Source organism: Notamacropus eugenii, chromosome 6, assembly GCF_028372415.1.
Source record: "Notamacropus eugenii isolate mMacEug1 chromosome 6, mMacEug1.pri_v2, whole genome shotgun sequence".
In the NCBI taxonomy this organism is placed as follows: Eukaryota; Metazoa; Chordata; class Mammalia; order Diprotodontia; family Macropodidae; genus Notamacropus; species Notamacropus eugenii.
Window position 1 is genome coordinate 207374954 of NC_092877.1, and position 27502 is coordinate 207402455.

General features: G+C 36.7%; 1 protein-coding gene across 9 annotated transcripts in view; it reads right to left on the reverse strand.

Moving 5' to 3' along the window:
• TFDP1 (transcription factor Dp-1) overlaps nt 1–27502 on the reverse strand; it is a 131331-nt gene that overhangs the window by 63230 nt on the left and 40599 nt on the right. For all 9 annotated transcript variants that reach the window (XM_072621885.1, XM_072621879.1, XM_072621884.1 and 6 more), the window contains exon 3: nt 8885–8951. In XM_072621885.1, coding sequence (XP_072477986.1) covers nt 8885–8951 — 67 coding nt within the window. The remainder of the gene's footprint in view (nt 1–8884; nt 8952–27502) is intronic.

The window sequence follows — 27502 nt, forward strand, 5'->3', positions numbered from 1 at the left end:
CTTCCTCATCGAATCACCTTTCAGCACTCAACGTTGTGAAAGTTGTCAGTTGTTAACAACTATGGAAGAGTAAGAGGAAAGAAGTTTTTAATGGTTTTTCCCAACAAGCAGAGACAACTATGAAAGAAGCTTCCCAAAGGTCTCAACCCATCTCAACTACAGAACCCAGGGAATAACTTTTACAGGCAACAAAAGAGGTGGCACAAATATGCCCACACGATTGGGCTCGGTATCTCAATAAATCCTTGATCCGTTCAAGCTCTAACCAAGTCTTATGGTGTGATATGACATCCAAGCAATTATGTGATCTTCAACAACAGAGAGAAAGGCAGAGTCCAGAAATAAAGAAGAGACAGGCCTGTTCTATGCCTCCCTCTTTCATGGTAGACACCAAAGTTCAGCAAAGACACAGCAAAGCTGGAAACTATCTAGAAGAAGGCAACTAGCCAGGATGGCAAAGACCCCAAGACCATGCCACATGAAAATCAATTAAATGAACTAGCGGTGTTTCACCTCAAGAAGAACAGACTTAGAGAGGACACGAGGGATGCCTTCAAGTATATGAATGGCTGTCATCTGGAGGACAGATTAGACTTACTCTATTTGACCCCACAGGGCCAAACCAGGAACAATAAGTGGAAGTCCCAAAGAGATAAATTTAGGCTTGATGTAAGGAATGACTTCCTATAACAATACAAACTATACAAAAGTGCAAGGGGTATTTTGGGAGGTCATAAACCTCAGCAAACGTATTTAAGCAAACATGGGAATAACTCAAACATAAGAAGGCTTGTATAAGTCTCTGCAGCCAGAGTATTTTTGCAAAAGTAGGACAACAAAAACATCAATTATCTGCTAATTCACTTCAGCTTTGAACAAGGCACTCTAGGCCTTACCTTCCTTATTTCCAAAATGAAGGAGCTGAATTTAATGATCTCTGAGGTTCCCTCCAATCCTAAATCCCATGATCCTACAGCAATAGCTACCAAATCACACTGACAGAAATAAAGAAAGCACTAAATAATCAGAAAGAAACTACATGTTCACAGATGGAGGGTATGGACCAAAACAGTAAAAACTGCAAACAGTTCTTATATTCATTTACAAATGTCAATAAAAATGTTTTTTTACAGAATGGATAAAATGACAGGCTTTTTCTTTGTTTAGTTATGGATAAGAAAAATAAGCAGGTAAAAATATCAATGGCTCCTTTTTTTTTTAAAAGCTGAAGATGGGAGAACGCAGACCTGTGTTTCAACCCCAGAGGTGCTACTATTCAACCTCAAAGAAGTAACTACATCTCTCAAGGACTTGATTTCCTCTTTTGTAAAACTAAGGGGCTGCACTAGATAATTAAAATATTAAAATTAAAATAATTAAAATTAAAAAATAAAATGGATTGCTTCCATTTGCCTGTGATCCTCAGTAATGCACAGAGATGTAAGAGCAGTAATAAAAATTATACAGAACTGAACAAAACCAGAAAAGCAAACTACAAGAGAATAGAGCATATATATGTACCGATTATATTCATATATATCCAAAGGATAATTCTTTGATTAATGTGGCAAGTAAAAACTAAGAAAATAATTATTTAAATGTCACCAGGGAAGCCAGAGAGCAATATATGGAGAAAAAAATAGATCATTTGCAAACACATACCACAATAAATTCCAGTCAGATTAGGGAATTAAATATTTTTTAAATGTCTGTAATAAAGAGAAAAGAAAATGGAATAATACATTGATTTCCATTGCATCCATTAAACAAATGAAAATAAAACAAATGAGTTTAATTACACACACACACACACACACACACACACACACACACACACACACACACACACAATTTTACTCTGAAAAAAACCAGAATTCCCCAAAAACAGATTAAGACATTTGTAGTTTCGGTTTTTTTAAACCATTTAAAATTTACAAAGAATATAAATATTCTAGGACATCACCCCATACCAGCTGAATATCAAAGGAGCTAAACAAAAGTGTGTGTGTGTGTGTGTGTGTGTGTGTGTGTGATGCAAAAAAAAAATTACAAAAGGAGTTCAATCTCACTAATAGTAAGAAAAACCCAGGCAAAAACAAGTTTCAGGTCCTACTTACACCAATTAAACTGGCACTGACATGCACATGCATGTGTGTGTGTGCATACGTGCATGTATACATACATGGATGCGCACGTGCACACACATGCACACACCCCTAAAACAACAAGCATTTATTGAGTCTGTGCAGAAGACTATGCTGGAAGATGAAAATTCAGGAAATTAATAAGGCACAGATTTAGCCATGGGAGCAGCAGCTAGGTGGCACAGCGGATAGAGTGCTAGGTCTGGAGTCAAGAAGACTCTTCCATTAATTTAAATCTGGTCTCAGATACTCACTAGTTGTGTGACCCTAAATAAATCACTTATCCCCCAATGGGGTCATGAAGAATCAGACACAATTGAAATGACTGAACAACAATTTTGTCAGCAGGAATCTCATAGTCAAGAAGTAGGATAAGTCACTAATACACATGGATATTATACACAATAACATTAATAGTAATAACTATAACATTTACACAGCACTTGATTATGTGTCAGGCAAAGCGCTTTGCAAATTATTATATCCTTTGATCCTGACAACAACCCTGAGAGGTAGGTGTGATTATGACACCCACTTTACAAATGAGGAAACTAAGGCAAACAGGGCTAAGTGACTTGTCCAGGGTCAGATCACCAGGCAGTGTCTGAGGATGGATTTGATCTCAGGTCTTCCTGACTCTAGGTCCAGCCCTGAGCACTATGGCGCCATTAGAGTAACAAAGGTGGGTAAGAGGGAAGGGATCTTGGCTTCATGGAGGCACTGACTTTAAAGGCCAATTGGGGAAGAACATTTCAGGAACGAGGAATGGGGTGATACAAACACAAGGAGTTTTGAGGATTCGGCATATTCACGGAGCAGACTGATCAGAGCTTACAGGTCTGATAGAAAAGAAAGCTCAGAGAAGACAGAACTCAACTCTGTCAGTTATAAGGAGAAAAATTCATACTGCTGTTGAAACTGCAAAACAAAGATATATTTTTGGATTCTGGCAGGGCCTTGAATCACAAGTAGCTAATGTTACAATAACACAAAAAACCTCAATAATTAGGTATCTGTTCAATATATAGGATAAAGACAGAGATATATGCTAAACTGTTCTTTTTCTCCCTTCTTTTTCACTCTTTTGTCACAAAGGATGGCTCACAAGGAAAGACAGGAGGGATATACTCAGAATTGAAGGAAACAGAAAAATAAAACTTTAAAATTAATAAAAGATGGTCCATTTTTGAATTAGACTAGACTCCCCTAGACTTCAACAGGATTTACAGTAGTCAGGTAGCTAATTTTCCTTCACAAGTGATGCAATGTGGCTCCAGAATCAGAAGAGAACACCATTGGTCCACAGCATTCATTTCAAAAGTCTCACATGAGACACACAATAAATGTTAAAGATATTTTGTATCCTTAGAACTGCCCAGCCCCACCCCCAACTCAACTTCTCTTCTCCTAATTCTTCAACAAAAGTATCTTTTGTCCCCAATTGATAAATGGTCAAAGGATATGAACAGGCAATTTTCAGAGGAAGAAATTAAAGCTATCTATAATCATATGAAAAAATGCTCTAAATCACTATTGGTTAGAGAGATGCAAATCAAAACAACTCTGAGGTACCACATCACACCTATAAGATTGGCAAACATGACAGAACAAGAAAATGATAAATGCTGGAGAGGATGTGGGAAAGTTGGAACACTAATTCATTGTTGGTGGAGCTGCGAGCGCATCCAACCATTCTGGAGAGCAATTTGGAACTATGCCCAAAGGGTTACAAAAATGTGCATACCCTTTGACCCAGCAATATCACTACTAGGACTATATCCCCAAGAGATCATAAAAATGGGAAAGGGTCCCACATGTACAAAAATATTTATAGCAGCACTCTATGTAGTTGCCAAAAACTGGAAGTCAAGGGGATGTCCATCAATTGGGGAATGGCTGAATAAATTATGGTATATGAATGTAATGGAGTACTATTGTGCCATAAGAAATGATGAACAAGAAGACTTCAGAGAGGCCTGGAAGGACTTATATGACCCGATGCTGAGTGAAAGGAGCAGAACCAGGAGAACTTTATGCACAGCAACAACCACAGTGTGTGAGAGTTTTTTCTGGTAGACTTAGATTTTTGTAATAACACAAGAACTTCTTACCAAAAAAAAAAAAAAAAAAATCCCAATGGAGGATCTCAAGGCAAAATGCCTGCCACACTCAGAGAGAGAAATATGGAAGTCACTCACTATTGTAGCAGATCATGTTTGTGTATGTGTATGTGTTTGTGTATCATGTTCTGATTTGTTATACGATTTCTTTCATTTATCTTAGTCTGACTACATAGCATGACTATAGTGAAAATATACTCAATAGGAAAGTATATATAGAATCTATACAGAATTGTATGCAGTCGTGGGGAGGGAGGGGGGTAGTGGGGAGTAGGTGGGGAGGGATAAAATCGCAATTGTATGGCAGTGATTGTTAAACATTACAAAATAAAAAAAATAAAAAAAATAATAAAAAAAAAATAAAAAAAAAAAGTATCTTTTGAAAACTACCAATTCCTCTTTGAATGCAGACAGAAGCATGTATTTTTTTACTGTTATTTTTCCCTCTTTTTGGGGGTCTGTGTTTTCTTTTGCAACTTGGCTAATATAGAAATATGTTTTGCATCACTTCACATGTATAATTCACATCAAATTGCTTGCCTTCTCAAGGAGGGGAGATGGTGGAAAGGAGAAACTCTTCACACAGTTGGGAAATACGTTTTAAAATAAATAGACATATACTGAAAGAAAAAGAAAAAAGAAAATTATACCAGTTTATTGTCATTATTGTTACTGAAGGGCAGGGGCTTAAGTGGATGAAATCCTGAACCCTGGGTCAGAAAAACCTGGGTTCAAGTCAAGTTTCAGACACTATCTTTTCTCTTGGCCTATGGCAATCTACAAACTCTAAGCATGAGGCAACTCTAAGACTGAGTTACTACATTACAGCTGGATAATTTAGGGACTTCCCACACCATGACATGACAACCCATACAGCACCATAAATTTGACAAGTACTTTCACATACTTGTCCCATCTGATCTTTACAATAATCTTGTGATGTAGTAGCTAGGACAAGAATTTTCCAGATTATCTGAGCCTCAGAGATGTTAAGAGATTAGCCTAAGGTTAAAGCGAAAGTGAGTAACAAACCAGGGAGTTTAATGTATGTTTTCTGACTTCAGAACCTATTATATATCTACTACACCATCCTACATCTTAGATTCATTAAAAAATTTTAAGAAATGTTGGAAGAGAATATGCTCATGAAAATCTTTCAAATATAAAAATATCATGTTCAAAACAGACATTCCACATTATTGGCATTTAACAAAACACATGAAATTTGTGGTGTGGAATACTACTACATCCAGGCAATAATCACAAAATTAACATTCCATACATACGCTGAGACAGAAAATAGGTGAATACAGGTATTTCCAGATAAATGCAAAAAAAAGAAATTTATCTTTTCCTCTCTTCTATTACTTTTTGGAGATTATATGATGGTCTCCTTAGAGAACCCAGAGTTAACTAAAAATTAACGACAACAGTAACTTTATCAAAGTTACAGAATATAAAATAAATTCACATAAATCAAAAGCAATTCTATATATTACCAATAAAGCCCAGGAAGGAAAAATAGAAAATTCTAATAAAAACAATTTATAAAATGTTTGGGAGTCCACCTATCAAACACACTAGAACTACAGAAATACAACTACAATCACTCTTTACAGAAATAAAGAAGTGATTTATAAACAATTATTGCCTAGCATGGGCCAGGCACTGGGCTAAGCGCTTTACAAATATTATCTCATTATGTCTTCACCACAACCATATGAAGTAGCTGCTATTGTTATCACCCCCATTTTGTAAAGCAAGGCAAACAGAATGAAGTGACTTTCCCAGGATCACACAGCTAATAAGTGTCTGAGGATGGGTTTGAACTCCTGACTCCAGACCCAACACTCTATCCAAAGCATCACCTTGCTTCCTCTGGAGAAATATGGATGAAACGGACCAATACAACTAAAATAATAATAGTGCCTAAAGTAATTTGCTTGTTCACTGCATGGTCAAACTACCAAAAGTTTATCTTGAAGAGCAAGAAAAAAACAATGGCATTATCTGGAGGAACAAAAGGCCTACAGCCACTACATATGTAGCTTCTAACAGGACTAGATCTCAAAAGTGCACAGCTGAATCATCAAAACCACTTTGTAGTGGTTGAGAAAGAGAGATCAATCAGTTGGAGAGATTAGGTACACCAAGTACAGACAGGAGCGAACAAAGAGCATAGTATCAGATAAACCCAAAAACCTCAACCACTAGGAAACAGACATGACAAAAAAATGCTGGGGGAACTGGAAAGAAATCTGACAGAAATCAGATTTAGAATAACACCTCACACCATACACTATAATGTTTCAAATAGATAAAGAAAAGGTCTTAGATACAGAAGTCACACCATAAACAATGAAAAGTAAGGAAATATTTTTCACAGCGATAGCTATGGGAAAAGTTAATGACCAAATAACAGAGAGTCAAAAAAGCTAAAATGAACAATTATGACTACATAAAATTAAAGTTTTTATACAAACAAAACAAATGCAGCTAAAATTAGAAGGGGAGGCAAGTAACAAGGGTATGTTTGCCTTTTTTTTAAAGGTCATTGAACTATATGTTTTAAATGTACGTAAGAGAATAGAAAGGCCAGAAGGAAACACAGACAAGCAGGATCACTCTGAAAGTTACATGTTAAATTTATTATACTTTTAAAAAAAGCAAGTTGTACATAGTAAGAAATTCAGTTTTATGTACAATTCTTTTTTCTCTTTTTACTTCATATATGAAAATACTCACTTTACTTAATGATTTTCTTAAATTCAGGGGAAAAAAATAAGTCATTTTTGTCCCCAATTCAACTCTCTAGTTTTTAACAAATGAAGTGCAATAAATCTTTCAAAAAATTAATAAAGGTAGATTCTTAAAATGTGAGGGAAAATATTTACATGAAATATGTGATAAAAATGTAATACAGAAGCTAACATAAGATCAAAGAACCATTTGGAGTCCAAAGGAAAGTTTTCAAAAGAAATACACTGAATCAACGACTACATGAAAAAATATTCCACATCGTTAAAAAGAAAAATACAAATTAAAACACACCTGAGAATTCACTTCACACCCATCAAAGTAACAAAGATGATTAAAAAACAGAAATCATCACTGTTGGAATAAAGGAACATAAAGTAAGTAAGTAAGCATTTATAGGCAGCTCCTAGTACGTGCAGGACAGTGTTGAGTGCGAAGATACTGAAGACAAAGATCCCCTACCCTCAAGGAGCTCAGTCTAATGGGAGATTATTTAGACAGGCTAATCACAATGGAAAGAAATCCACTCAAGTATTTCTCTAATGTCTCAACTGCGGAGGTAAGTGAGTTTTTGTAAGGTATGCCAGCATACACACTACTATGTCCTGGCAAGAGTTAAAGCCTTTTCCAAGTATGCTCAGCAACAAACTATGCTGTTCATCTGAGGACCAACTAACTAAGCTGGGAGAGGCTCATCACCAACAAGTAGGTCAGTCACCAGGTAAGAAATGTCTTCACACCAGAAACTCAAAAAGGGGATGAAATATACAACAGTAGAAATACAGTAACAGATGAAACATCAGATCCTTTAAGTACTGAAGATGCATGTGAATATTTCAGTTTCTTCAACTATAATAAGAGCAGCTACTTCACAGAGAGATTAGAATGAGATAACATTCAAAAAGAATATCCAACTGTTGATTTTTTAGAGGTGCCGACAAAACTATTTTGATAAAAGCCTTGAATAGTTCTTTTTGCAAGTAAATTGGAACTCAGTAAGACAAACTTTAACATGTAATTTCAAGATGGTTTTCTTTAATAATATAAAAGCTATGTTTATATGGAATTATAAAGTTCACAAAACATTTACTCACAACAACCTTCTAAATAAGATAATGCAAGTATCATTATTCTCACTTTACAAATGAGCAAAGGAACTCAAGGATTAAGTGATTTCCCTGGAGTTACACAATTGTTAAGTATCTGAGTCAAATTCAGCATTCTTAATACTGTACTACGACATATGGAACTTCACTAAAAAAGTCATTTTCAGAAATGCACTTATCAAAATTCCAGAATCAATAAGAACCAACAAACAAAAATGATTAAGCCACATTGGTTTATGACATTGAGTGATTAAGCTCTTAATAGGGAAAAAATAGGGCATTCCAACACGGAATGTACTAGTGATACACTATCCTATTTTGAATGGACCAGTGACAATTTCAAAGTGGCACAGTTTTTTCTTGGTCTTGGTAAAAATCAATATTGGGGTAAGGTTAGCATTTCCACCTGCACATTAGGTAAGTAAAGAGAAAGTGGCTCAAAGCTCTCCAGCACAGGATTAACAAAATGATTTACTGTATACTATTACTGATCGTTAAAACAACACAAGAAGTAAAGATTAACTACTTGGTAAACACAAAATGGTCAATTTTGAATTTCAATGAATTTGTCTATACTCCTTTTATGTAAAACAGTAATAGAAGAGACAGTTATTAATTAATATTACATAAGATACATATTATTACATAAAAATTAAATTAATTTCAATTACTATAGGTATAAAACTCTAAAACAAGTTTAAAGGTCACTTAATAAATGAATTTTTAATGTAAATTATTTTCAAAACAGGCTTCTTACCTTTTCCAGGACTGAGGTTTTGGTCTATAAAAACCTTTAGCTCTCCATTTGTTTCAATTAGGCCGGCCTATAAAAGAAGATAAAGCATATGTTTACTACCTATAAAAGCTACAAAGTTAAAGAACATGAAATCTTACCAAATGAACGTAAAGATCAAAGTATTAAAATTCAACATAGCCATGTGATTTCCAATGAACATCACTGAATCACTATTTTGCAAAAAATGTTTCTTAAATTCATACAACTCATTAGAAAACTCAAAGAAAAGAAAAAAATGAACAGATATTTACTGGAAGCCTCCCACATCCCCAGAATTATGCTGGCACTAAGGAGGATACAGCTTGTTGAACATCAATAACAAAGTAATACCATCTGAAAATTTAAGAATGTGGCTTTTATTAACGAACTAAAGTGAATTTCAAATAGTTTAGGGAATAAGCAATATATTTACATTCAAATTCAAGAAATATTTATTCTCTATTGTGGACATAGCATCTTGCTAGAGATTAGAAATGACAAACTGAGATAAGACCTGATACATGCTCCCCCTGGATTTATATATTAGTAAGAGGATTTTGGTCGTTCAGTCGTTCAGTTGTGTCTGACTCTTTGTAACCCCATGGACCATAGCATGCCAGGTCCTCTTATCCACTGTCTTGTGAAGTGTGTCCAAGTTCATGTTCACTGCTTCCGTGACACTATCTATCCATCTCATCCTCTGCCATCCCTTACTCCTTTTGCCTTCAATCATTCCCAGCTGATTTTATCAGGGCCTTTTCCAGGGCCCTGTCTTGTCATTATGTGGCCATTTAAGCTTCAGTATTTGACCTTCCAGTGAACAACATGAATTCATTTTGTTTGATCTCCTTGTCCCAGCGACTCTCAAAGGTCTGCTCCAGCATCACAATCTGAAAACACCAATTCTGTGGCTTTCCTTATAGTTCAACTCTCAGAGCCATACACCGCTTCTGGAAAAACCTTAGATTTGACTATACAAATCTTTGTTGGCAAGGTGATCTCTGTTTTCAGTATGCTGCCCAGATCTGCCACAGCTTTCCTTCCAAGGACCAAGTATATGCAGTCACCATCTGCAGTGATCTCTGAGCTCAAGAATACACAATCTGACACTGCTTTCGTTTCTTCTCCCTCTATTTGCCAGGAAGTGATGGGTTCAGGTGCCATGACTTAGTTTTTTGATGTTAAAGCCAGAAGCCACTTTTTACACTCCCCTCTTTTACCGTTATCAAGAGGCTTCCTAATTCTTCTTCACTTTTTGCCACCAGAGAGGTATCATCTGCATATCTGAAACTGTTGATATTTCTTCTGGCAACCTGGATTCTAGCTTTTAATTTGTCCAGCCTGGCATTTCACATGACCTACTTGGCTTATGAGTTAAATAAGGTGCAACTTGTCACACTTCCTTTTCCAAACTTAAACCAAGCAGTCCTTCCACATTCAGTTCTAACTGCTGCTTCGTGGCCTGCATGTAAGTTCCTCAGGAGATAAGAAGATGTTCTCTGAGGACTTGACACATTTTGTTGCGATCCACAGTCAAAGGTGTTGTATAGCCAACAAGGCAAAAGCAGACGTTTTACTTGTTTTCTCCATAATCCAGCAAATACTTGCAATTTGATCTCCAATTGCTCTGCCCCTTTGAAAACCAGCCTGCTCTTCTGGTAACTCTTGGTTCATACTGCTGAAGTCTAGTTTGCAGAATATCATGTATAACCCAGCTGGCATGTGAAATGGGGGCACATGTCTAGTAATCTGAACGTTCTTTGCCACTGCCCTTCGTTAGGACTGATCTTTTCCAATCCAGTGGCTGCTGCTGAGTTTCCTAAATTTGCTGGTATATTGACTGCAGTCAACAACATTATCTTTTAGGATTTTAAATAGCTCAGCAGGAATTCCATCATCTCCACTAGCCTTACTGTAAGCAATACTCCCTAAGGCCCACTTGACTTCATTCTCCAGGATGTCTGGCTCTAGATCTATAACCATACCCTACCCATTATCAGTGATGTTAAGATCTTTTTTACACAGTTTTTCTGTGTTACTACCAACTCTTTTTAAACTTTTCTACTTTTGTTAAGTCCCATTTTTGTCTTTTATCATGTCCATTTTGGGCATGAAACATTTGTTCTTAAGGAGATCTCATCTTTCCCATTCTTTTGTTTTCTTCTATTTTTTTGCATTGATCATTTATGAAAACTTTCTTACCTCTCCTTGCTATTCTCTAGAATTGTGCATTCACTTGGCAATATCTTTCCCTGTCTCCCTTCCCTCTTTCCTCAGCTATCTGTAAAGGCCTCATGAGAAAACCATTTCACTTTCTTGTTCCTTTTTTTGGAATGTTTTGTGTTGCTGCATCCTGCACAATATTGCAAAACTCTGTCCATGGTCCTTCAGGCATTCTATCTACCAAATCTAGTCCCTTAAATCTGTTCATCATTTCTGCTTCATATTCATAAGAGATGTTATTTAGCTCATACCAAATTTAAGTCTGAATTTTGCAACAACAGTTTCAAGATCTGAGCTACATTCCAGATCTTTATTTAAATGACAGTACAGAGCTTCTCCACCTTTGGTTAAAAAAGAGATAACTTGTTGGTCATAGCAAACACTCCTTTTCAACAACCTAAAAGGTGACTCCATACACAAACATCACCAAGATGATCAATATCACAATCAGTAGGTGATAAGACACCAAAACAAAAAGTAAGGATTCTAAAAGAGATACAAAGAACTTGAAATAATAGAGAAATACAAAAACAAGTTAAATTAGAGGGGTACAAATCAAAGGCTTTGGTAAAAGGAAAGAAAAATTAGGGAAGGTTTCATTAGGGAGGCAGCATTTACATTGGACTTTAAAAGCGGAGTAGAAATTCAACAGGTAAAAGAAAGAGAGGTCAGAGGGAGGGTGTATCAAGGGAGAGATGGTCAAAAGCAAAATAGACTCTTAAAAAGGGTACAAAGCAAAAAGAGAAGGAAAAGTGAAAGAGAATAGGACGAAGGGAAACACACAGTTAGCAATCATAACTGTAAAGGGGATTGAGATGAGCTCATTCAAAAAATGGAAGAGGATAACAGCATGGATTAGAAACCAGAATCCAATATTCTAATATTTACAGAAGCACACTTGAAACAGAATGATACACACACTTAAAATAAGGGGCTGGAAGAGAGTCTATTAAGCTTCATCTGAACTTAAAAAAGGACAGGGTTGACAATTATGATCTCAAAAAAAAGCAAAAGTAAAAATAGACCTAATTTAAAAAGATAAACAGAAAAACTATATTTTACCAAAAGATATCACAGACAATGAATTAATATCAATATTCAACATGTGTGTACCAAATAACAAAGCACACAAATCCATAAGGGAAAAATTAAGGCAAGAAACACAGTAAAAACTAACAGTGAGGGACCTCAATTTACCCCTCTCAGACATAGATAAATGTAACTATAAAAAAGAAAGAAGCTAAGGAGATGAACAGAGTGTTATAAAAGTTAAATATGACAGAACTCTAGAGAATACTGAATGGAAATAGAAAGAGTATACCTATTTCAGAGCTGTGCATGGCACCTTCACAAAAACTGACCATGTATTAAAGTCATATTTCACAAACAAATGCAGAAAAGCAGAAAAACTAATTGCATCCTTTTCTGACTATAATGCAATAAAAATTACATCCAACAGCATAGATCAAAATTTATTGGTAACACCGAATCCTAAATTATAAGCCAAAGAATGTATCAGAGAAACAATCAATAATTTTATTAAAAATAAGGAAAACAATGAGACAACATAAGAAAACTTGTGAGATGCAGCCAAAGCAATAGTTAGGGTAAATGCTTACATCAATAAAAAAGAAAAATGCAAATAAATGAAATGGACATGCAACTAAAAATTTAGAAAATCAACAAATTCAAAACCTCAAATTAAACATCAAACTATAAATTTCAAAAATAAGAGATTAGCAAAATATCAAGTTTCTAACAATTGATCTAACAAATAAAACTAGGAGCTGGAGGGGAGAAGGAGAGAAATAAACTAATGACAAATTTGATTTAAAAAGAAAATCAAATTACCAGTATCAAAAATAAAAAAGATAAACTAACCAGTGAAGATGAAATAAAAGCAGTTACTGGTAGCTATTATGCCCAACTCTATGCCAATTAAATTAATAATCTTAATGAAATGGATGAATACTTACAAAAATGTAAATTGAACATGACATAGAATATTTAAATAACCTTATCTTAGAAAAAGAAAATGAAAAGGGCATAAATGACTTCCCTGGGGGGAGAAGGGGAACCTAGGACCAATGGATTTACAGTAAATTCTACCAAACAATTTTTTAAAATTCCAATATTACATAAATACTCTGAAAAAAATAGGTTAAAAAAGAATCATGTAAATATGAAACAAATATGGTCTTGATACCTAAATTAGAGAGAGCAAAAACAGAAAAAGAAAACTATAGGTCAATTTCTCTAATTAATATTGAGGCAAAATTTTTAAATAAATTACTAGGAAGAAGATTTTAGCAATATAGCACAAAGATCATATACTATATGGCTAGCCTAAATTTATACCAGGAATGCAGGGCTAGTTCAATATTAGGAAAACTTTCAGCATAATGGACCATATTAATGACAGAAACCAAAAAAAAAAAATCATGATTATTTTGATACAAAAAATTTTTTTAACAAAATACAACATCCATTCTTGTCATAAATACTAGAAAGCACAGGAATAAATGGAGTTTTCCTTAAAATGCTAAGTAGTATCTATCTAAAACCAAGAGCAAGCATTACGCTTAATGAGGATAAACTTGAAGTTTTTTCAATAAGATCAGGAGTGAAGCAAGGATGTCTATTATTACCATTATTTTTCAATACTGCATTAGAAATACAACAATGCAATAAGAAAAAGAAACTGAAGAAATACAAATAGGCTCTGAGGTGAGGAAACAAAACTCTTTGCCAATGACATGATGGTGCACTTAGAGAACCAACTAAAAAACTCTGAAACAATCAGCAACTGTAGAGAAGTTGCAGGATATAAAATAAGCCCACATAAGTCATAGCATTTCTATATACTACCAACAAAACCCAGCAGGAAGAAAAAGAAAGAGAAACTTCACTTAAAATAACTGCATAAAATATATAATACTTGGAAGTCTATCTGCCAAAACAAACCCAGAGATGAAAAGAACATAATTTTACCAAACAGTTTTCACACAAAGAAAGACATATATATACAATTTCATGGCTCATGGGTAGGATGAGTCAATATAATAAAAATGACAATTCTCCTAAGTCAGTCCCGTACCAATCAAACTCTCAAAGAAATATTTTATGGAGCTAAAAAAAATAATAAAATTCATCTGGAAGAACACAAAGTCAAGAACATCAGAAGATTCAGTAAAAAAAATGAGAAGGAAAGTGGCTAGCTGTACCAGATTTCAAACTATATCATCCAAACAATCTGATACTAGCTAGGAAACAGAATGGCAGGTCAATGGACTAGATTAGGTACACAAGACACAGCAGTAAATGACCACAATAATCCAGTATTCAATAAACCCAAAGATCCAAGTTTTGGGGACAAGAACTCACCATGTGACAAAAATTCCTGGAAAAATCGGAAAGCACTTTGACAGAAACTAGGCATAGACCAACATCTCACATCATATACCAAGATATGGTCAAAACGGATAAATGATTTAGGCATAAAGAGTGATGTAAAATGGATAATTTTAATTATATGAAATTCAAAAGCTTTTGTACAAACAAAATTAATGCAGCTAAGATCAGAAGGAAAACAGGAAATTGGGGGGAAATTTTAAAGCACGTTTCTCTAACAGACTTCATTTCCCAAATATATATGTAACAGTCAAATTTATAAACACAAAAGCCATCCCCAATTGATAGTCAAAGGATATGAATAGGTAGGTTTCAGAAGCCATCAAAGTTCTCGAAAGTTATATAAAAAAAAATTCTAAATCACTACTGATTAGAGCAATGAAAATAAAAACAACTCTGAGCTTATCACCTCACACCTAGCAGACTGACTAAAACTACATATATATATATACACACACACACACAATGAGTACAATAATGTAAATGAAAAAGGAAGTGAAAACTGTTAAATTACAAAGACCAACTGGTCCCAGATGAAGAGATAAGAAAATCGCATTTTCTCCTTTCATTGGAGATTATGTATAGTTCAAATTGCATATCCCGTCAGGCCCCTGGCTATTGCACTGGCACCATCACCAAGCATTTAAATACTTCCTATTGTCATGCACTGAGAATGCAAAGCAAGGCAAAAACAGATCACCATCCTCAAGAGCACACATTCTAATGGGGATATACTATTCAAGCAACTACTCATATTTAAGATACAGTATAAGTGATAAGTAATTTCTAAAGGACTGCACAATTAGTCTGTAGTGAGGGGGCTGAAAAATAGAAGGGATACACTGGGAAGAAAAACTGGCAGCAGGTAGGATTTTACCTGATGGGCCTTGAAGGAAGCCTGGGAGAAGCAGGAAGGGGGGTGAGGAAAGCGTGCCAGGCATGAGTGGCAGGCAGTAAAAAGGCATCAAGTGCAGAGATGGAGAAGACATCTACTAAGGCCAGTGACACTGGATCATAGAGTATCTAGAGAAGAGCTGAGTATAAGAAGACTGGAAAGACTGAACGGGCCCAATGGTGAAGGGTTTTAAAGGCCAAAGTATTTTATAGACCAGCATCTGGGGAGTGGGAGGGTCATGATCTGGCCCCATTAGGAAGGTGACTTAAGTGAATGAGGGTAAAAAACGTAAGATTTGGCTAAGTATAGGATATGGAAGAAGGGTCAGGATAATATTATGGACTCTCAGAAGATCAGAAAGACAGGAGCACTTTCAAACAAAATAAATTAGTGGTACCACTCTCCACTGGCCTAACTCATTCAATTCTGTGTGTTCTAATTACTAGACAGCTTTTTGTAGCAGCCTAAGCATATATCTCTACTTGCATTCACTGTTCCTTGCTCTGCCCCCTTCTAATCTACCTTCCCTACAACAATGCTTTACTTACAGGTAGGAATTCTATCTCTCCCCTCGCTTCGCCACATTAAATATTCCCACCCTGTTCTTGAAAGGTCTTGCCCTCTCTTCTCTAATACTCCCCATCCTGCATCCTGTCCACTGCTCCTCTTTATAGGCTCCATTTTTTTAATTGCTTTTTCTAAAACACGGCACCCAGAACAGCATTAAAGAAGTAGGCTGCCAAGGACAAAGTCCAGAGAGCCTGTTATCTCCTCCATTGCATGGATGCAGTACGCCTCTCATTTCAGCCCAACACTGAGTTGGCATTTTTTTTAGCCGCCATATCCCACTGTTTAGTCATACTGAACTTTCAGCTCATTACAGTGATCTTTTTCATAAAAGCTGCTGTCTAGTTCCTTTATCTTACTATACTTGTGAAAGTGATTTTTCAACATCCAAATGTAGAACATTACATTCGTCTCTATTAAACTTCATCTTATTTATTCTCACTTTGGAGCCTGATTCTATTGTTCCATGCAATTTTTGAAACACAATGTGAAACCAGGTTCTCTAACTCCTAACTCAGGACTTAGTCTGTATTACCTGCTGATTTTTAGCTGCTCTGCTTTTAGCAAAGAGAACAATTACCTAGACAGCTGAAGTTACCCATCACAACTATGTCCGGTCATGAAGCTGACTTTGCCAATGACTATACACACCAGTTAAGGAACTTTTAACCCAATTCACATTTCTGGGCAAGCTGTCTAAATATATAGTTCAGAGCATTATACGACGATTTAAAGTTGGGAACTTTATAAATCCTCTTGACCAACCTTTCTTGTCCAGCTTTACAGGAGTAAATTAAAGTCCAAAAGCTTAAGGGACCCTTCCCAAGATCAAACTGGTATCAGAAGCAGAGACAGGACAGGAAACCAAACCCTCAGTTTCCCAGTCAAGTGATTTTTGGATATTTTATTTTATTTTATTTTTACAAATCTATATCCCTCATGGGTGTTTTTTTTACCCTCCTTAGACTAAGATCTTTTTAACTACATTATCTCTTTTTCTCCCTCCTTTAATCACCCATTAAATCTCCCAGTCTATAGACTACTCACTTCACCACACCTTTAATTTAATCTGATCTTTTGAACATTATAGAGCCTTCCATTGTCATAGTGCCCTCACAAGTTACATCCTACACTGTCTTGGCAAGCAATATCAATGAGATCCTATTTGTTTTCTGCTTTCTTTATTACCCATACTCAATATTCTTTCAGTTGATAGCCTCATCAGCTCCCATAAATTAAATTATCACCTCTATGCAAATTATTCCCAAGTCTATATATCCAGCCCTAGACTCTCTCCTAAGCTATCCACACATTACCAATTACCTTTTAGATATCTCAAATCATATGTCCCATAGCCATCTCAAACTCAATATATCCAAAATAGAGCCATAATCTTTCTCCCAAAACCATCCCCTCTTCCCAACTTACCTACAGATAACTATGGATAGTTTCACCATCCTCCCAGTCATCCAAGCTCAAAACATGGCTGTCATCCTCAACTCCTCTGTGAAACTCATTCCATATATCTAATCTACTGTCAAATCTTGCCATTTCTACTTTCCCAATATTGCTCATATCCAACCTCTTCTCTCCCACACACACAGCCACAACCCTACTTCCAATACTCATCACCTCTCATCTGGACTGATCTCCTAGCCTCAAATCTCTTTCACTCAGCTTCCAAGGTGATTTTTTTTCTAAAGTGCAGGTCTGACCAGATCAGCCCCTTACTCACTGCACTCCAGTAGCTTCCAATTACCTCTAAACTCTTCTGTTCAGCATTTAAAACTCTTCATCCCCAGCCTTTTTCTGCCTTCTGAGTCTTCTTATACTTTACTCTTCTCCACAATCCAGCTCACAACACTCTACCTCTGTCTCCATTTCTTCGCACTCATCCCAAACATTAAGAATGCTCAGCCCCTTACCTATACCTCTCAGCTTTCCTAGCTTCCTTCAATACTCAGCTCAAATGCAAACTTCCTCTGAAAGAGACCTCTCCTCATCCCACCAGCTGCTAAGGCTTTTCCCTCCCAACTTACCTTCCATTTATTCTGTATATCTTTTATGTACTCAGTTTTTACACACTATCTCCCTCATTAGAATATACGCTCCTTGAGGGCAAGGACTGTCTTCTGATTTCACCTCTCCAATGCTTAACATTGTACCCGACACATAGGGGGCTTAATAAATGTGTGTTGATAGCTTACTGACATTCCTCGTTAATTAACATCTGGGATCTATTTTACTGTTATTTTTACATTTTACTGTTATTTTCTCCTGCAAATTACTATTGTTCTTTTTTTACTATTAGTTTTGGCAACTCTCTCAACCTCCCTTTTCAATTTAAAGCCTACTAAAACAGATTAGCAAATCTGTGGCCAAGAAAATTCTTCCCATTCTTATTACGTGTTCTGTATCCCTTGCCAAAAGCCCATTTATTCTTGTACTTTAATTAGGTTATCCCATCTCTTAGGTAATGTTTTGCCTCCCATGTCTTTCTCCTTGGTCTTCTAATATCCCTACTTTTAATTGGCAACAGCAAGTAAAATTAACCACTTATGCCCACCAAATTCTTCAGTTACCTACCTAAGATTTCATAATAAGACTTCCATGTTCCTCTCAGAGCTCTCATTTGTTTCCACATGTATCCCAGGAGTATATACTGATTATCAGTTCTGATTTTAGAAGCTTCTCATCTTCCTCTAGAGCTGTCTTCTCAGATAAAATGGTCATCAAGTAATAGCCTCCAGTTAATGTTCTGACACACAAGCAAATGCAATATCTAGGTGTGAGATGAACTGGCTCCAAAAATTCCCAAAACTCCAAACTCTTAGCCTTTTATCCTAGATATGAGCCCTAGGAAGATAACATACTTCCTGACTGGTCATGGCAACAATGAACACATAGGCTACCTTTGTACCCCGCAGTAGGACTCACTGGTCACCCTCATACATTTCTTCTTCCTGTAACCAGTAACAGATGTTGTCCATACTGCTGGCACCATTAGATCCCCAATGATCCTGGAGCACAAGAAGCTTCCCTTTCCTCTTCTCCTTCCAAGATTGAAACCTCATGCCTATCACCATATTTCAATGTTTCAGGTCTTTCTTCTTTTCTTTGACTTAAGCTACATTATCATACCATCCATTCTCTTCATACACTTTGGACTCCTCTTGGCCTCTCCTCACAAAGCCCTTTCACACTGAAGGGATTTAATCACTGTTGGTTCTGCTATATTATTTGCTGATAAACCAGGGAGGTTAATTTAGCCCTTTGATATGAACTGGGAGACCAATTTATTTATATTTCGCACATGTAAATTTGATGAAAGCCCTGGAAGAAAAACAAACAGCAAGATCCTTGCAGGCCCCAGAAGCTATTCCACTCAGCACCTACTGAGGATGAAATGTTTCGATCTTCATAACTCTTCTCTCTACTCCAATTGCTTATGTTCCAAGAAGCAAAAAATCTTCTTCACCACTATCAGGTCTACTCCTGCTGTCCTTGGCAGCTCCTGAAAAACTGCTTTTAGGTGCTCCCCATTTTGCACTGAGGAAGTGGCCACAAACAAGCAATCTTCTGTTCATGCTTTGATGCAAGCACTGGCAAAAAAGGGTTGTGAAATGATCTTGCTGTAGAAACATTCAGAACTCCAAACTCATAGCCTTTTTCCATTTTTTCTCTCCTCTTGACTTGTGGGATCAGAACCTTTATTCCCTTCTGTGTCCTCACTGTCATGTAGATGTCCAAACAATCCAAAATAGTTGGAACTACACAAGTAATTTCTATCTAGATTTGGCATCTATTAAAAGAAATGTAGCAGATAATTATGTTTGACCTACTTGACTAATAATATCTTGTATTCTCTAAGTATATAAACACAATTTATGTCAGAATGGTTTCAAAATGTAAAGTTGCTTTTCTAGTATATAATGTAAACGTACAGTCCTGAAGGGAGTAGTAAGAAACTACCACGAAATTAAAATATTACTTCCATAAGTAATACAAAGCATGAAAATCACAAGCAACACCAGTTTTTCACTGGTTCACGGGCATATGCTAACTTTCACGGTTGTGACCATTTCTCAAGATTCTGCCAGTGACAAAGAGAAATGCCAAAAAGTCTTCCAAAGTGCTACTATGAGACGGAGTTTCTAAGAAGACATCACATCTAAAAGCCAGGAACAATTATAATGGACTTGAATAACTTTTTTAAAAGTATTGGGCCAAGCATTATACATAAAGGAAATATAAACTGAACTAACTTGTCCTAATTTTCAATTAAATTACAAGGCATATGAAATAGGTAAATAATTCTGTAGAGTTTTTTCACCATCACGTATTTTTTTTTTAAAACTACCACATCTTAGAACAAAATACTTTATCTTAAACTACAAGAGTATTGCTGGCATAGAAATGATGACATAACATAATAAGTGTCATAACCACAAAGGAAATGCAAACTCTCCCATAAAGGGAATTTAAAAACAGGATTATTCAGGATTGCTCTCTGTTAGATTTTTTTTGTTTGCTAGACAGGACAAATAATCTGAAAAACAGAAATAATTGTTTGAAATGAGATTTTCCCCTAAAACATCATAAAGAATCAAACAATACCATTTTAATTAGTATTGCCTGACCAAAAATACGTTCAGTGAATGTGAGGGTTTTGAAAGTGCTTCATGTGAATTTAATTCTTGCAGATCAGCATAGGAGGGATCTGTCAAAAAGTTCTGAATAGAAAGTTGTTGTCATCTGGATCTCTCCTGTAGTGATCTGGAAGAATTAGATTTAGATGAAGCTGCAAAGATTCTCAACAATCTTAAAAAGATACGCATTTCGCTGGAAAGGATGTGGGAGAGAGTTGGAACACTACTTCATTGTTGGTGGAGCTGTGACCTCATCCAACCATTCTGGAGAACAATTTGGAACTATGCCCAAAGGGCTACAAAAATGTGCATACCCTTTGACCCAGCAATACCACTACTAGGACTGTATCCCCAAGAGATCACAAAAATGGGAAAGGGTCCCACATGTACAAAAATATTTATAGCAGCACTCTTTGTAGTTGTGAAAAACTGGAAGTCAAGAGGATGCCCATCAATTAGGGAATGGCTGAATAAACTATGGTATATGAATATAATGGCATACTATTTTGCCATAAGAAATGATGAACAAGAAGACTTCAGAGAGGCCTGGAAGGACTTATATGATCTGATGTTGAGCAAAAGAAGCAGAACCAGGAGAACTTTGTGCACAGCAACGACCACAGTGTGCGAGAGTTTTTTCTGGTAGACGTGGAATTTCTTAATAACGAAGAACTTATTAAAAAAAAAAAATCCCAATGGTGGTTTTCTAAGGCAAAATGCCTTCCACACTCAGAGAAAGAAATATGGAAGTCATTCGCAGAATGTAGCAGATCATGTTTGTGTGTGTGTGTTTTTGTGTATCATGTTTTGATTTGTTATATGATTTCTTCCTTTTATTTTAGTTCGACTACATAGCATGACTATAGTGCAAATGTACTCAATAGGAAAGCATACGTAGGTAGTGGGGGGTAAGTGTGGGGGGGATAAAATCTTAATTTTATGGCAGTGATTGTAAAACATTAAAAAATAATAATAAAAATAAAATTTAAAAAAAAGATACACATTTCCAAAAACCTCAGACTCACTGATGCTATTTTTGGCTAGGCAATGCTAGTTCAAATGTAAATGTCTAAGACGTGACTTAGCATTTCTGGTCCTCAGTTTCCTCATCTGTAAAACAAAGCAAATGCCCGCTAAAGGCCACTTCCAACATTAAACCCTACAATCCCATGATGTTCCAATGATTATAAGTTGCCAAACCAAAACTACACAATTGGCGATACATTTATAAATGACATCATTTAAAGAGTGCAGCTAACCACACACCAAAAGGTACTAAACTGACCACACTCTTTGACCCAGAGATGGCACAGGTAAAAGATAGAGGAAAAAAATTCATATATACAAAAATATTTATAGCAACATTTTTTCATAGTATCAAATTACTGGACACAAAGTCATTGCCCAACAATTGCAGAATGGCTGAAGGGACCGTGCTATAGGAATATCATAAGATACTACTACGTGAAAAATAACAAATGAGAACTCTGGAACGACTTGTGTAAAGTGAACACAAAATGAAATGAACATAACCATGAAATGACATGAGGAGACCACAATAGCGTCAAGGAAAGCAACTCTGAAAGACTTCAGAACACTAATCAGTAACCCATCCAGACTTGAGAAGAATGAAGCCTGCTCCCCACTTCTTGGGCTGGAGACACAAAAAGCAGACATATAGTAACAGATAGTCAAGTGCTGATTTGTTTGGTTTCACTACACTTGTTAGTTATGAGGGAAAGGGGAAGGTGTTGAGTATCCTTAGAGTCAGGCAAAAAAAAAAAGGAAAAGGTATCAATGTCCTTAAAAATGCACAGTTTAGAAGAGAATGAAAAGCAGCAGCCAGCTTAACCACTCCCAAGCACTTACTAACTGCCTGTTATGTCCCAAGCACCACGCTACTTGCCCAGGATACAAAGAACGGCAAAAAAAAGTCTCAGCTTTTACAGAGCTCATATGTCTCATGGGGAAGACACCATGCAAAAAAAAAAAACAAAAACAAACCTAAGTACAAACAAGCTACAGACAGTATAAACTGAGGACAGTCACAGAGGTGACACCCTTAAGACTAAGAAGACTTAGGAAAGGCTTTTTGCAGGAGGGACTTTAGCTGAGACTTGAGAGACATTCATGGTTAGCTGACATGACCTGGATTAGGACGCAACAAATAAAACAAAAAAAGGAGAGAGTTAGAAGGAGATCCAGAAGAGAACACTGTTCTAAAAACCAAGAGAACATAAGGAAGAGGGTGATCTGACAGTGTCGAAGGCTGCAGAGAGGTCAAGAAGGAAGAGGACTGAGAAAAGGCAATGGATTTGGCAATGAAGAGATCACTGGCAACTTGGAAGACAAGTTTCAGTTGAATGATGAGGTTGGAGAACAGACTGCAGAGGGCTAAGAAGAAAGTGAGAAGGGAAGGGAAGGCACCAAGGGTAGCTGTGCTTTTCTCTTCTCAAGGAGTAAGAAAGGAAAAGGAAGAGACATGTTGACAATTTCACCTATCATCCACTCCAATTTCCATCTACTGCTCTGCTTGCTTTCAGCTCCGCAGGACACCTCTGGGTGTCCCCCTCCACCTCCCCAGCTTTACGTTTCATCTTCTCCCATTAGATTTTAAGCTCTTTCAAGACAGGGACTGTCTTTCTTTTTGCTTATTTGTATCCCCAGGCCTGGCACATAGTAGGTGCTTAATTTTCCTGTTCTTTGTTGTCTGTTAAATTCATAGTATAAAAAAATTTACAGTAAATCCATGAACAAGAATATTTCTTCAAAAGGTAGCATAGATGATTCTACCAGGTAAGAAGCCTTATAAGATAGCAGATCATTTTCCATTTTTAATAGATTTTATTGGTATCTTTTGCTTTCACAGGACCTAGATTTCTTTATTTGTCCCTGCCCTTCCCCACAAAGAACTATCCGTTATGCAATTTTTCAAAAAAGAAAAAAATTGCAACAGTAATCAATCAATACGTCAGAAATGGTCCAATAGATAGAAAAATATTTATAACAGCTCTTTTTGAGGTAGCCAAAAACTGGAAGCTTTATTCTCCTGCTAAAGAACAGCTGAACAAACTAGGGCATTCAAATATAATGAAACATCATGAGGTCAGTTTCAAAACTAAGAAAACCTCTATGAATAGATGCAGAATGAAGAGAGTGAGGAGAAAAATTAATACAGTGACAACTTTACAGAGAAAAATGACTCTAAAAAACTTTGTAACTGACCAATAAAAGAATAAACCAGAAGTCCACAGGGCTAAAGATGAAAACACAACTACCACCTGCCAGAGCATGGATGGATTCAAAATGTAGAATGAGAAACTGGTAAATTAGTACTTTGACAATGACATTATAGACAAGATAGACTGTGAGATCTTTACCAAGATTTTCTTTTTTTCCCCCTCACTGTCCAGTTGGGAAGTGGGAGCAACAGGAGGAAGAGAAAATAAAGTCTCTAAATGGTCTAAAGAAATCTAGAGGGCAAAAGTAAGTGATTTTCTTTCAGAAATGAAAAGATACCAATCCATTTTTAAAAAATCTGACATTACATATAAACTTTTCATACTCATGGATCACACATACACACCCACGCCCTCCCTCCTAGGCAAAGAAGGTAAGTGAAAAGGAAGTGACTTCTTCAGAGCCAGCCTCCTTCATCATTTCCCAACATTTATCTTTACTTGGTAGCTGTTCTCTACTCATCGTGTATGTTGTTTCCCTGGCTTTGCTCATGTATGTCTCTCCATGCTGTTCTATATTAATCATGTGCATCATGATGGCCCAGCACAGTAATATTTCATTACATTCACGTACCATGACTTGGCCATTCCTCAAACAATGGCATCTTTCTTTACAGTTCTTTGCCACCACAAGAAGTACTGCTATAAATATTCTGGCATATATGGACATTTTCTTTTTGTCAATGACCTCTTTGGAGTATATAAGCTCTGGGTCAAAGGTTGTGGACATTAGTCACTTTATTTACTTACTATCAAAGTGATTTCCAGAATGGTTATGCTAAGTAGCTGCTCTGCCAACAATGCATTAGTTTGCCAGTAAAAGCAGATCACTGTTACTGGACTATATAGTTAGGCCTCAATTATAATGATAAAAATCAAAAACAGAAATTGCTTTGCAGAGATCAACAAATCTAACCCCTTCATGCCTCCAAGCATCACTGCATGCTTTAATAGTCCTTAAATATCCAAAAAGATTGGCACAACTTGCTTTGGTGTTTTACCACTTCCTGCCAAGTTTTTCCTATGTCTAAATTAAATCACATAATTTAAATATACTTTTTATTCTGTCCTTAGAGGAGATAAGAATGGATGTATGCTCTCTCATAATAACTCTCCATAAGCTTACAGATAATCACTCTCAACCTCTTTTCCGGCTAAATATATTATATAATCATATATATCTTTCTTGGACCCTCCAACACCCTGACCACTCAGTTTTTCAAACTACTTACTTCCCATGATCTACTTCCTTCACTCCATCTCAGCCACACATTATCATGATCACACTCATGAACTTGCCCTCACCCACAAATGTTCAAGAATTCTGAAATCCCCTTATCTAACCACAAACTACAAGCTTTCAACCTCTTTCCCTCCCTTCCTTTACCAAATCCTACTTTTCCTCCACACTGTGATCTCCCATCCTTTGACCCTTCTCTTCTCTCCCAGGCCATCTTCCCTACATTAACTATTCTCTCCGATTTTCCCCATGCTGACCGCTTGGTGAACCAACTCTACACTATCTCTTGGATCCTCAGTCTTGAATCACTCCTACCTTTAGCAGTCTTCATTCCTACAGACATGCTGCTGAATAAAAGGGCAGAAAATCATGCAACTATTCGACTGAATCCACTACAAATTTTTGTTACACAATCTCACATCTGGGCTTTAGGTGCTGTATAGCACTCTCCACAGAGCCTCTTCCAAAGCTTCTCATTCCTCCTCAAACCTCCCATGGCTTCCTCTTCCCCCACCCTCTACATCTCTAGCTGTCTTTCAGACATCTTAAACTCAGTACGTCCAAAACATCATTCGTTATCTTCCCCACTAGACACCCTCCCATTACTGTAGAGAACAACACCACCTTCACAGCTTGCAGCCTAGAAGCCCTCCTCAATTCCTCACTATCTCTCATTCCTCGCCCCCTCCCCCCACCCCATATCCAAGCTGTGGACAGAGACTGCTGATTTCACCTTTTGCATCATCTCTCAAATACATTCACATGTACCTCTTCTCTCCTCTGACACTGCCACTAAAGGGGCCCTCGACAGCTCACGGATTATTGCTATAGACCGCTGGTGAGTCTGCCCGCCTCATCTCCCCCCACTCCTGCCCATTCTCCACTGAACCACTAAAGTGAATTTCCTAAAATGCAGATCCAATCATGTCACCCCTGCTACTCCAAAACTTCCGGAAACAAATACAAACTCCTCTGCTAGGTGTGCAAAGTTCTTTGTAAACTGGCCTCCTCTTACCTTTCCAGTCTCACACTTCACTCCCCTCCTCCTATTCTTCAGTCCAGGACACAGGCCTCCACACTGCTTCTCAAACAAAAAACTCCCCATCTCAGCTCCAGGCATTTTTTCTGGAATGCATTCCCTCCTCTCGGCCTGGGCTCCCTCCAAGTCTCACCTCCCACAGGAAGCCTTTCTTCTAGGGCCTTTTCTCTCCTGATGACTTCCTATTTATCCTGTACATAGTTTATTTGTACATATTTGCTTGCTAGTTGTCTCCCCCATTAGACTAAAAACCCTTGCGGGCAGGTAATGGTTTTTGTATCTGCAGAACTTAATAAAGGGTCATAGCACATAGGAGGCTTTCCAAAACTACTCACTGCCTGACAGTATTATGGCATAGAGTGGGACTGAAGAGAAGTTATATTTTTCCCGGACTCTGTGCAGTAGGTTTTACTGAAATATCCCAAGAACCTCAACATCAAGGCAATATCACTGATAAGGTAATCCTACAGCTGGAGCCCTAAGGATCACGTTAGAATGTGGCTACAATATAAATCTCAAACTTATCCTTTGTCCATGTTTTCCATTCTTGTTATTAAAAAAAGTGGTTGCTCTTCTCCTATTTTTCCAAATTTTACTTAAAATATCTAAGCCTAGACCCATAACATAATATTCCACTAAGGACCTAACCAAGTCTAAGTATAGGAGGAGAGTAATTCCAGACTAATGCCAACTTCCTGTTTAAAAGATCTCGGCCTTTTTTTTTTTTTTTAAAAAGAGCACAATATAGCTGACTCACGTCCAGCTTGCGGCCAACCACGCTGCACTCGTCAAGCCTTTCACTATTCCATTTGGATTTAGCCAGTCATACCTCATCTTTCTCTTTTTTAAACAGGATATAAGAACTGGGCCTATAATAGCAAGGGAACTCTTTGAGATGAGAAAATTCTTGACTACAAAAAGCAAGTCAGCATCTTCTCTGTAATTTTACAGTCTTAAAAGTCTCTAACACTAAGAGGTTAAGTGACTTGTTTACAGTCAAAAAGCCGGGATGTGATTGGGATAGGACTTGAACTCAGGCCTTCCAAACTCTGAGGTTAATACTGTACTCACTTTGCCACTTTATATATACAGTAGATTTAATTTTCACCAAGTCATTTATTCTATTTCTTTCTTATGAAATACAACCTCACCCAAATTAATATCTTCTTTTAGTAAATTTTCATGGTCCAAGGCATTAATACAAATATTAAATAATGCTAGCCTGTAAAAGGACTCCTAGATGACACAACAAAGAGAGATGACATATGGAGAAAACATTAAGCCTTCAGGACATGCATATCTTACAGTAATATAGTTAACATTACTACCTATAGCTT